The 12,485-nt window shown below is 48.4% G+C and overlaps 1 protein-coding gene across 3 annotated transcripts in view; it reads left to right on the top strand.

Annotated features, from left to right (window-relative positions):
- LOC135257269 (palmitoyltransferase ZDHHC14-like) overlaps positions 1–12,485 on the top strand; it is a 31,876-nt gene that overhangs the window by 5,188 nt on the left and 14,203 nt on the right. For 2 of the 3 annotated variants that reach the window (XM_064339838.1, XM_064339837.1), the window contains exon 2: positions 5,404–5,564. In XM_064339838.1, coding sequence (XP_064195908.1) covers positions 5,404–5,564 — 161 coding nt within the window. Of the gene's footprint in view, positions 1–1,230; positions 1,968–5,403; positions 5,565–12,485 lie in introns of those variants that run through there. The other variant, XM_064339839.1, reaches the window with a different exon arrangement.

Here is a 12,485-nt window from a genome sequence, read left to right as displayed (position 1 = left end):
GATAACGGCCCGCAATTCACAGAACCGACTTTCTTCATTTCAGAACAATGCCAAGGAGTCCCGCTGTGCCGTGCGCACAGCAGTCTGGAGCGCTCCTCGGGAGAAATATGATCTAGCCGGAATGTGAGTTTCAGGGGAGACAAACAACGACACGAAATACCAAAGCCGAGCCGTTTAAAACGTTGTAACCGTGATAGGCCGTGTTGCTGTCCGTTGAGCGTGCATCAGCATTGAAAGCGCGTGCGGACTGCTTATTTAATGTTGGTCACGGCATTCAGGGGAGGTCAGGTATTCCCACCCAAACAGTTTGCCAAATGAATGGCTGTTGCCTCCAACTAAAGAAATATGACTTTTGTGGTTGAGGAGAAACAATTGGAGGCAATAGCCAATCCTCTGACAAAGCTATTTTGGTGGGAACACCTGAGCTTCACTGAATGCCATGTCCATTTTGCCAATGCAATGCCAGGCTATTTTGCCTGCGATTACAACTTGAGAAAATATATTTTAAAAATATTCATGCAGGTTGAGGAGAAGAAATTGAAAATTATCTGGTCGGCATTGAAAAGATGAATGCATATATCCTTTTGTTTTTTTTTCTAGAATGTGCTCTTTCATCTCTCTGGCCTTTCTGTGATTGGCTGAGCATTGGCGTGTGGAGGTGCGTAGGTGTTACGCTCGATTCTGCATTTTTCCTAGATGACTTTGTGTCATTCAGGTTTTGGCCTTTATTTCTGTGTTGTTTATTCCTCAGCTTACAAACCTGCTCGTTTCCTCTGCAGCCCCACCAGGGGGTCGATTGCCACCGGCGACGCAAGGGAGTTGTGCGCGTGCATACAAAGGGCTTCAAATGACTCTTTCTGAAACTCTTTCTTAGACTGTGGCTAAGACAAGACATCAAATATCAATCGCCATGGTAAACAATAGACACAATGTTGTTGTTTTTTATCCTTGTGAGTAACAAACAACAAATGGCCTTAGTCGATCTTCTCGTACGCACACTTATTACCCTCTTGCAGCACGACATCTATGTTTTAGCAATTAACACATCTGAGCAAAAGCAGTTCGCATTATCAATAAGGTTCTTTTAAATCAGTGACTGTAGATTTGCACTCATTCACCAATGTCTAGGCCTACATTATTAGTGCTGCTTGTTGTAGTCATTATAAATATTTATTTATTCTTCCAGATTTTCTTAATGCCATTTTATTATATAAAATCCCTGGTTCCGTCCCTATTTTCTGTATCTTGGAAACCATCGCGCCTCGTGTTTTGCCAGCTACTGCGTCTGTGCACGTTAACCAAGGCTGGAAATTAATTTTCAGCGGATTTGTTTACTGTCAATCATTCGCCGTTTTCAAATTTTAATAGAGCCATTTACAATGAGGAACGGTGCCGCATATCACTTCACAGTGAGTGTTTGCAGAAGGAAATGCATAAAGATAAAAGTGGTTTTGCCGGTGCGGGAAATGACAAATCCCAGTTATGAATGTTAAGGTGCTGATCAGCAAAAGATGGGGAGTTTAAGATGAAGTCCCTGATTGGCCTACTTCCTGTAGAATCTTCCTGTGCAAATCAAGTTAATCACACCTTTTGTTGAACGCACCTGGGGGGGATGTGTGTTAGGGTAGCTAAAAGAGGCAGTTGGTAAAAATCCTCTTTGCATCATCGTCTCAGACTCGTCGGTTCTGTTTCGCCTTCAGACTGATGCGAGAGGACATTTAAAGCTCCCGCTCCTGTCCTGATGAGACTTTCGGGCCAGCGTATTAAAGCGTAGCACGACGAAGACGGGAAACTGCAGACACCGTAACCCGAAATAAGAGACCGAGGACACTTAAGCGCCGCTCGAAATGGCTCAGCCCAGCCAAATAGTCCAGTAAAATCTCTGCGGACCTTGCTGTTTGATTAATTTATGCGACGCTTGCAGAAGCGCGCGTGGAAGGGAAAGAGGCTTCGCTCAGAGCGTGCAGGTTGGGTTAGCCTAATGGCACGCAATTTCAGTTCTTACTATTCAGTATTCATAGTTTTTCTGCGGCCGTTAATTGGTCATGCTACGGATGCATCTGCCCGGTCTGATAACTCCAGGGGCCTGGGAATGGGTCGCTTGATGTTCCCGTCGAATGGAAGCGGTCCTCTGCCAACCGTTGCGACCGCTATACCATTGTCGCTATACCGTTGCTGGCTCTGGTCACAAATTAATGTGAGCCTTCAAAAGGGGGATTCTTGTAGCATTTGGACATTGATACGCTGGTGACTGTAACTGCATGTCACTTATTACATTACAGGCGGTTAGCTGATGCTAAACGTTAAGTACCTTGTGACCTTCGGTTACAAGACCCACACCTTACCCATTACACTACAGTGCCATGTATCCATATCCAGTGTAACTAGATCTTCATTTTTCTGAATTAACTGAGCCTTTGTGCTGTTATTTGTTTGTTTGCAATGTTGTTGTTTATCTATGAATAGAATCATGCAATGGTCTAAACCCCCAGACTTAGGGATACAGATCTATGACACTAGTCTGAATGTAAAATGCAAGGCTACACCATTTTCTTCTTGCTGCTCTATGGTGCAGATTATTTTCATCTTCATCATAGTCAGATGCACCCTTTTCACGAGCTAAATCCTTACCGCGTGTGTGTGTGATAGAGCGGGAGAGGAGGGGAGAGGGGGAGTTGGTCTGTGTGCAGTCTGTATACATATGCACACTGACATCTATGTGTGTGTTTGTGTGATAGGGAGGGGGAGTTGGTCTGTGCGTAGTCTGTGTACATATGCACACACTGACATCTGTGTATGTGTGTGTGTGTGTGTGATAGAGCGGGAGAGGAGGGGAGAGAGGAGTCTGTGTTTAGTTTGTGTACATATTCGCACACTAGAATCTGTGAGTGTGTGTGTGTGTGAGTGTGTCTGCACGTGTGTGTGCATGCATGTGTGTGTCATCCATATGTCTAAATTTTAGGCTCAGAAAACAGAAAGAGAGGGAAATGATCGAGTGGCAGAAGGAAGTAGACTGAACATGGAGTGGATTGGAGAGGTGAAGCTATGGGGATGCAAGGAGAGCGAGGCTGGGGACTGCTGAAGCCCTGGCAGTTTTTAGGGTTATTAATAAAATCCAATAGGAAGGTGGATTTTATTAGCACCCAGCTGTCATTTTAACTCCACCCCCACCCCCAAACCCCCGTTTGGCACCAGCACACTGCAGTGCGCGTGGGTGGCTTTGGCCCAGGCTGTGCGCTCGGAGCCGGGCAGAACCCTGAACCCAGAATGCCAGGCGGATCGTCGGTGAGTAATGCTCACACTCGAGCCTCCTGGGTTCCCCCTGCGAACAGTGATAGAGCTCAGCGGCCAATGGGACTAGGCGTGAGAGGAGAGGAGCCGGTCTGTTACCGAGTTAGGAGCAGTGCCGCTGACGAAGGCGCCATTGCGGCTCCTGAGCGATGCGCTGTGCTCTGAGGGCCCTTCACGCTGATGGGAATCCGCACTCGAAGGTTGGAGGTCTGAGCCAAAATGGCAGGGCTAAGTAGACCGGTGGGAGAGACGGAAATGGAATCGCTCCCACGGTGTTGCGGTCTGTTTCGGCTGAAGCCTGTCAACTTTAAATTGAGGGGGCTGGGTCGGGGGGGGCGGTATTTTTGCAAAAATAATTTCTCCAAAGTTTTTTCCCTTTTTTGACTCGCTTGAGTTATGTTGACATAAATAGCTGGATGTGACTTTGTCAGATCCTGGTATGTGTGTGTGTTGATAACATGAGATATACAGTACATACTGTGCACTTGACCCTGCTGCCTTGAGTGACTGAATGACAAGGTCACTTTGAAGATAATGATGGATGTAGAATCACGCCTCCAGCTCTACCCCTTTCCTGCTGCTCCCAGGACAGACAGATACACAGGCAGACAGAAGTCTCCTTTCATAAGCACCTCACCAACTCGTAAGCCCTGTAGGAACCATCCTCAGAATTAAAGGATAGGTTTAGAAGGAGGAGTCTAGATGAAGGCGTGAGAGCAGAGTAGGGAGGGCTTGTGTGGCTGTGCCTGATGACCTATCAGGGTCCAAGGAGGAAGGGCTGCTAACTGTCTGTCACTGCAGGAGCAAGCAAAGCCCCAGACCCCTCACAACTGGGAAGGGCGATAAAAAACTACCAGAATAATTGTACACAGCTGTGAAGCATAAACCTGTGCAGCTGGTCAATGAACATAATTTAGGCCTGTGTGTCAGCACTGCCCTCCCTAAAACTGTTCAGAGAACCTTCTAGAAGTTTAGAGAGCCATTAAGTCTTATTATGAAATGGCAATCCGTAGAATTACTGTGACATACGGACCCCATTACTGTCTGTATCTGCTACAACTGCTGTAAAATACGCTATACAAATAAAATTTGATTGATTGATACTCACTCTAGCTAAGGCAATTGTTGTCGGCTGAATGAAGAAAAGTAAGGAAGTAATGGACCAATCATCTCTTAGGCTGGCCCCCTCACTGACTTTATGTAATTTGATCAGTAATGATGTCTCCCTGCCAACACAAAATAAAGAGTTCATATAGTCAATTCATGGCAGGGGAACCAATGTTGCAGATTATGATGGGGGTTTTTTTTTTTGGGGGGGGGGGGGGGGTTGCAATTGGCATCTGAAATTACCCCCACAATCAGTATCTGCAGTAAGCGGTATGACAGTAGTACAGCGACACCTCCGGTGTCCATTATTGATTCAGTTAAGAATGATGCCAAATGGTTTTGAAGTTGGTAGATTCTCCTCCTCACCATTCTGTTCCAAAGTCCCCACCCCCACCCAAAATTGTTTTCCTCTTGGCCCATCCAGAACATTCTCAGGCCCGTTCTCTGTGGAAAAACTTGTGTGATTTTCAGAAGCAGTTTGTCATTCCTTGCTCCCCATGTCAGGCTCGGGGAGGATGTGGCATTTTGCCCGGTGCGGAGTTGGAACGCCGCTCGGACACCAGTTACGGATTTGTCCTCACCGGGAGCGACGTTGCTCGTTACCTTCCGCCCCTTCGTCGGCTTATGAAATTAAACTCTGTCAAGATGGCCGCTTCTCAACTGACGTAATGCGATTACCACCATCGGCACCTGCTCAAGATGAGAAGATAACTGGATTAAAAGGAATTTTCTCATTAGATCAGTTGTTAAATCATACTGGCAGGGTCGGGGGGGGGGGCTGGCGGATGGGGGGGGATGTGTACTGCCATTGTGCTGACAGATTCATCCTGCCAAAATGCCATTGCTCAGAATAACATTCGGGTTTTTGCCTTCAGGCCTTCCTGTCCCAAACATGGGGGATCGCTCAGTGTGGGGAGCGTTCTGTTGCCTTAGCCGTAAATTACGGGCTCCAGCCTGGGAAGATAAACATGGCCGTGTTGTTTTCTCTGACTCTCTCCTCCGCAGCTGTCCCTTCCTGGCGTCCAACCTGACCCCGGCCATCCCCGCCGTGGGCGGGGTCCTGTTCGTCTTCGTGATGGGCATGCTGTTCAGGGCCAGCTTCAGCGACCCCGGCGTCCTGCCCCGAGCCACGCCCGACGAGGCCGCCGACCTGGAGAGGCAGATCGGTAAAAGCCCCGAATCGTCCCCGCCCCCCTCCCCTCCCCTCCGTCTGTCCGTCTCTGTCAGCGTCCCTTACTCTCTGCCATGTCAATCAATCAGCCAGTCGGCTCATCTCTGTTGTCCCCGGCGGCCAATCCGTACGGCAGCTGGTGTTGTTTGTGTGGCCGTAATTAAAGCCTGATGCTGTGCTGATTGCAGTTAGCCTGGTTCAGTCGTTTGGCGCCCGTCAAAAACCGTTCTGCTTCCGCTGTCTGGCCAGCGCGAGTGAGTTGGCACCGCGACCGGCTGAACGCCGCATCGGTGCTGAACGCAGTGCAGTGTTGAGCAGGGGCTCCGGGCCTGAAAGCCCAAGTAAAGCACTGTTGGATTAACTTGAATTAAATGTCCTGTAAGAATCTGATTGTGTGAATATTCAGTTAAGTACAGTGTGAGAAAGTATGGAAGCCTGACGCACGAGTAGGATTAAAATCCTGTTCTGGCAAACGGTAAGTCACGTGCAAAATCGCCATCGCACTGTTGAGCCTCAGATCTCGACCTCCATTCAGACCGCATACAGTGATGCCCTATGACGGACACCCCAGCTACCCAGCCATTGAAAAAAAGATAATTATATACAACAATAATTCAAAATGGAAAATAGATTTTAAATACCTTGTATGTATGCCATGGCCTATATTATTGCAACAGAAAATAGCTATTAGTCTCATGTGATCTAAAACCGTAGTGCGAGTATTGTCATCGATATCCATTTCCTGTGTGTAATGGGAGAGGTAATGGCTGTAGGTATGAAAGCACATTTATACAGCATCTGTTGCTTTGGAGTCTGGGTAATATAAACACTGGCCTGAGGGGAGAGCCTGGAACGCCCATCCAGACAGAATGACTTATTTTTCACCTTGTTTTCGTATAGTAGTAAGTTAAGAGAGGCCTATCTACTGTAACTGTGCGTCTGTGATCTTGCCGCTTCACTATTTGGTCTTGTTCATCCTCAATTTTCAACTCTCTGAACCAGGAAAATAAAAAAAAGTTTAAAATAGACCCAATAAAACACAAATATTTTCATAAACAAGGAAGGAAGAAAGAAGCGCTCTGATCAGACGACAGATTTAACAGACCAGCATTACACGGTTTAATTGCCTTCGACGGCTCTGACAAAATTAGGCCACCGCATTCGTGTTTTGGCGCTGTGTGACGTTCACCAATAAAACTGAGAAAATGAACTCATTGTTCGCACTTCCCGGGAACGATATTCGTGTTTTGCTCATAGCTGTCCGAGACTGCGCTCAAATATTTTTAGCCTGCCGCGAATTCCTCTCATCTTTTGAGCTCGTCTGTCGTGGGGATGTTGGGTTGTCTTCTGAAGTCGCTGCTGAATTTTTTTTTTTGGCTCCCTAGATATTTTACTGCAGAACTGAGTTGTCACACCGCGTTTCAAATACCTCCACAGCAGGATCTGTTTGTCACACGGTGAGACTGACAGAATTCTCTCTCTCTCCCTAAGAGAGGTGACTAAGCAAAAGCTGTCTGTAAACTTTAGCACATGCTTGTCTCGCACTGGATTCAGTCATGACCTGAGTAATAATCATAATCATCATCATCATAAGCTTTAATATTTGTACAGCTTTTAGGAACGTGTGTATAAAATGCTTTACAGTGACAAAATGAAACACAGGGGCCAGGAAATATTCAGTTTCCCTTTGCCAAGACTACTCACAAGGGTGTCCCACTTCTCAGAAGTCTGTCGTTTCCTGCCCCGTATCCTGTTTCTGCTCTTCCCTTCCGTAACGGGGAATATTTTCACGTTACATAAGCAGCGTTTTTGCTTTCCTGCGCAGGCAGAGCGGGGCTGATTAAAGAAACCTCGTTAAGAGGCTTTTGCGGGAGGCGAAGCTGGAACCCGTGATGCACTTTGAGTCTGAGGAAGGCCGGAAGCGCAGGTTTTTGAATAATGGCTACCAGCTGCGATTGCACGGCTGACAATGTAGACCTTCCGGAACATTCCTCGACTGTGAACCGTCCTTTTTTTTTTTGTCCACCTCGAGCTCCAAGTCGGTTCCGAGGAGCTCCTAGGTGGTTTTGCTCCAGACTAAACAGATTCCCTCACCCTCCTTTTGAAGGAGACATTTTATGAGGCCTGTCGCAGCTACGGACGCAGATCTGTTTGGTTTAAACCTTTTATACATCCGTCATTCTGCGGCTGGAGATGTAACCGCCTTGTGCAGAGCCAGGTATGGGGATGGGCTCAGCTCCATGTGTTCAGGGCCTGTACGTCATTGAGATTGGCCGTTCACTTAATTTGCAAGTAAAACAAAGTTTTAGCCTAAATTTGAACTGAAACAGCGTTGGTGTTAGATGCAGCATCGGAGCTTGAAATGAACACGAACCCCAGGGTTAAATTCTGGTAGACTTCAGTTTGCTGTGTCATTTCACCAGCCGTGCCAGCCACTTTGATGGGTTTTCTCCCATCCATCCCTTTGACATCATTTACCATTGGCTCTTTTTTCCACACAGAGCTTCCAATTGGTGCTCAGAACCGATTGAGAGGGCACAAAAAATAAACAGCGTAATTTCCCTTCTAGCTAATTGCATCCCAGTCGTAGCTAATGTTTGTGCACAGATTGACTGCAGCCTTGACGATGAGATCCCATGAGCAGTACTTGAGGCTAAACGATCTAAAATCACTTTGCCTGTTGGACGTTTCAGCAAACATTGCTGTGTCTGCTACCCAGTTCAACAGAGACGTGGAGACGCGTTGAAGGTGTGACCGTGGCTGAAAAACAGGAAAAGCAGCCAGGGGAAATGAAAAATAAAAAGCCTGGACGAACGGACAGGACAGATGGGGCTGCTTTTGACATCGGGGTGGAAGTGATGTAACGTTATTGTTCCGAATGCCATCTGTATGCCCGTGACAAGTCAACGAGTAATTAATCTGCGGTCAGGACAAGGACCTTTACATTTGAAGCGGAAAAGGATTGTGGGAAGGGAAAGTGTGCGTGTGCGCGTGGGTGTGCATGTGCGCGTGGGGGTGCGTGCGTGCGTGCGTGCGTGCGTGTGAATAAACAATAGCTAGGAGCAGTACTCATCTCACTGCTTCAGGAAGCTCATCAGTTCTATCCCATGTATGACCAGTGGTGACTGCTGAGATCTCTGGGGGGTATTCCTCTCAGGACTCAGACCAAGGGAACGCACTCTTGCCCACAATGTGCATTTTTTGGAAGGCAAAAACAGATGTGTAAAGAGTTTAGCTTGAGTTTTTTTTCTTCTTCTTCTTCTTTCTGGGAATACGCTGCCCAGAAACGCAGACGGCAACAGACCGGTTAGCCCCAGACCGGCTGCCTGGTGTGAGAGTGACTAAATTTGGGCAGATGTTTCGATGGATTTCGGTCGCAGGATAAACATTTGGCAACTGTGGGGGGGGGACCGAGCGTCTTGTACATCGAAAAGGAAGGAAAGCGTCATTGTTGAATGCTACATTTTTACGTTTTTGACGGCCTCACCCTTTGGCCTGTCTGTCATTTATAAAAGCACCAGGATATGTGACATCCTTACGTAACTTGTGTCAGCGAGAGAAAGTGAATTGATTTGCCAAGACTTTTTTTTTTTTTTTTTTACTTTTGGCAGAAAACTGAGGCTGTTTACAAATGGGAACGAAACTCCAGATATTAAAATATGCAAATCAGACCCGCAGTCTGTTCTTGTCATAACTTGCGATTAATCTCTTTCCAAAAGTGCACTAGAGTGATCTCATGCCTTCACGGATTATTTATGTGTACAGTACTGAGGGTTATCGTTTCTGTCTGCGTTTGTGTCCTTGTGTTCTCGTATTCCGGGTGTGTTGGCACTCATACAGGCCTGAGTTGTGGAGGGGGGGGTGTGTGTGTGGGGGGCATAGGGAAGTGGGTCTGTAAACAGCAGCCTGGTTGCCTGGGCTGGGAGTTCAAGGACAGCTAGGCCGTGTTGGCAAACGCCGGGCCTGCCCCCTTCCCATTGTCCGCAGCGTCTGTGAGGTTATCTGACTTCGTTCAGGCAGAGGCCATGCCCCCTACTGTAGCAGGGTTGGGGCTGGAAGAGGAAATAAACTCCTCGTTTTTTTCCGTAAAACTCGATTTTCCCCTTTCATTTTTACCAAGCGGGGCTCCTGTCACAAGTGTCTCGCATTAATTATTAATGCTGTTTGTTTTTTACATTACGGGTGCTGCGCGTCTCCGGGTGGCCTCTGGTATCGATGGGTGGAGCTCTCTTCCCCCCCCCCCCAACAGTTCTCCAGCTGCAGGGAACGGGGTAGAAGAACACGCGCATACGCTTTCCGTCGACAGAGGTGTCCGAGAGGGGAGTTTCACGGGTCCCCTGCTGTGGCTTCCCAAAAACAGGAAGAGGAACCTGTCATGTGTTTCGCAGATGTGTCTGGGTGTGCCCCACAAGCCTTCGCCAGATATATCCCTTCGAGTGAAGGGGGAGGGTGTCACCAGGCCTGTGCACGCTGTCTAGAATCTCTGACATCATAAGTAACTCTCTAACGATCAGATCCTGTGGGATAAGCTAAAAGAACATTTTGAAAAATATTTTTACAAGCATCAGTTTAGGAGGGTAAACTGGCTGTATCCTTTGCCACCTAGCCAGCAACAGCTGACCAATGTGAATTGCCTTAGTCAAACAGGCCAGCTGTAATTTAATTCATCTAACATGGCCGTTATGCTTTTGTATAAGGTCTTTGTATAATCTGCATTTGATGTATTTTGCATGTGCTTCATTACAGACTGACCGGTTGTAAGGGCAGTGCCTGTCCTTTACGTGCATCATTGTGTTCTGATGGGCATGTGGTATTGATTCCTTGTAGTGTTAGCTCCCACGCTAGTGTGAGCAATCGCAGTTTGTCCTCTTCTCTTTTATGATCAGTCTCTCTCTCTCTCCTCTCCTCTCTTCTGCTCTTTGAGATTGTAAGGGCAACGCAGAATGGTTTGTGCAAATCCCTAGTGCAGGGTAATTGCAGTTATTTAAGCGGCACTATAGAATTTTCGTATGAAAAGATTTTCTCTCTAATGTTCAGGACAGAATGTTCTGGAATTCCACTTGTCCCGACCGTACAGAATAAGACCAGTACATGGCACAGGTTTTGTAGACAACTCATTTTTGTTGCTTTTTTGGCCACATCTCTCATCTCTGTCTAATGAAACACAGGAAAGAAAAGGCTAGGACCGCTATCGCGTGGTTTATCTCAGCAGAGATCGAGTGGGCGTTCTCTTTCTCTGCCTGCCGGGAATGGGATTCATTCTTTGGCTTCTCTCTGCGCGCATCGCCGCGTTCGAGCTCTCGACGCGCGAGCCTGGGCCGCTCCTGTACTGCAGCAACATATCGCCTCCACCCACGCCGCCACCTCCACCTCACCGGCCAGGGCCTGTGTGTCTCTGCCCCCGGTCGCGAAGCGGACAAAATATGCAGCGATATCGCTGTCCTTGAGTAATCCTAACGTCGACGTGTGTTTCTAGAGCCGCTTTTCCACCTCATGGTACCGGCTCTGCTCGACTCTACTCGCTTTCGAAGCCAGGTACTTCGTTTTCCGCTGCAGATAAGTACCCCCGTCAGTGTTAGCTGGTCGTCATTAGCGGCGCCGCATGAAACTGATCCTCTCTGACCAATCAGCGGTCTGCGCTGTTTTCACGTCGCCTTTTGGTATCGCCTCAGCTCGCTTGGAACCTCGACTGAGGCGATACCAAAAAAAAGTACCAGGTACCAGGTAATATCCACAACTTTTGCCGATGGAAAACCAAAAAAATCGAGTAGAGTCGAGTCGAGTTGAGCCGGTACCAAGCGGTGGAAAAGCGGCTTGATATACCGCGGTTGCAAATCCACGTTGCTATAGCCGCCCACCCACGATTCCCACTGCCTGCCATCGCTCAGACAGAGCTCCTCCAACTGTACGCAGGGTACGCCGCTACATTCGCTGGCCACGAGCAGACTAACTGCCCGGCTCGCTGCAAAAGCAGCCCTGGTACCACACCACACCACACCGACGAGAGGCGCGTCGCCCTAGTTCCTCCATCGCAGCGTTTGATCGCGATCGCACCGACGCTCTCAGTGATTAGAACCGTCTGCTGGGTGACCTCGCTCTCACACGCGCCCTCCCGCGGGCCGCGAGCTCCGGCAGCACGTTCGCAGAGTGTTCGTAACCAGGTTACGGGGGGCGGGCGGAGGGGTGGGGATCCATCGGGGGGAGACGCCGAACCGCAGCCCTCTGACGGGGCCTCTTTGGAGCGCGGGGGTAACGGTGAGATCGTCTCCCGGCTGAAGTCAAGCAGCACGTGAGCTGTCTGTGACCCAGCCGGAGTTTCTGGCACAATCCATGCGAAGGACTTTCACTCAGGGGATAGAATGGTGGCGCCCCACCTGCACTAAAAGTATGAGGTCTCGAGTTGTGCTGTCTGACTTCTTTGTCCTTTCACCCAGTTGCTTGATTTGGTGACAGTGAAACAGTCTTTTTGTCTTACATGCTCAAAAATAATCTATTTGGTAGAGTGGTTTTTTTTTAAAATTGTTTTTATAAAATGTTTTCTGATGAATTGCCTTAATTGTGTTATTGCATTTAATCATCATAAAAAGGAAGGTTTGCCATTTGGGTGGTGGGGTTGGTTTTCGAACCAAGGCGATTCCCATAAAACACAAACGCAGGAATGAAGTAGGTGTTCTAGTTCTGAATGTGTCCCACCACCTCGGGGTCCAGCCCACGTTGCTGTCGTAGCAGCGGTCGGCCTGGGCTGTGCTGCTACCGCGCGCATTCTCTGCCTCTCTAAGCCCTCGCTTCCCTCACACTCTCCGTCGTGATTTACGCGTAGCTGTCCGCCGTTACGCTAATTTCCCTGCTCCCCCGGTGCCTCTGCGAAGGAGAGGGGGGGATGCTAATTAGCCTCGCCGTGGGCTGGCGGGGGGGG

Source organism: Anguilla rostrata, chromosome 6, assembly GCF_018555375.3.
Source record: "Anguilla rostrata isolate EN2019 chromosome 6, ASM1855537v3, whole genome shotgun sequence".
In the NCBI taxonomy this organism is placed as follows: domain Eukaryota; kingdom Metazoa; phylum Chordata; class Actinopteri; order Anguilliformes; family Anguillidae; genus Anguilla; species Anguilla rostrata.
The sequence above is the reverse complement of the archived record's forward strand: the minus strand, read 5'-3'. Positions and strand labels throughout refer to the sequence as shown.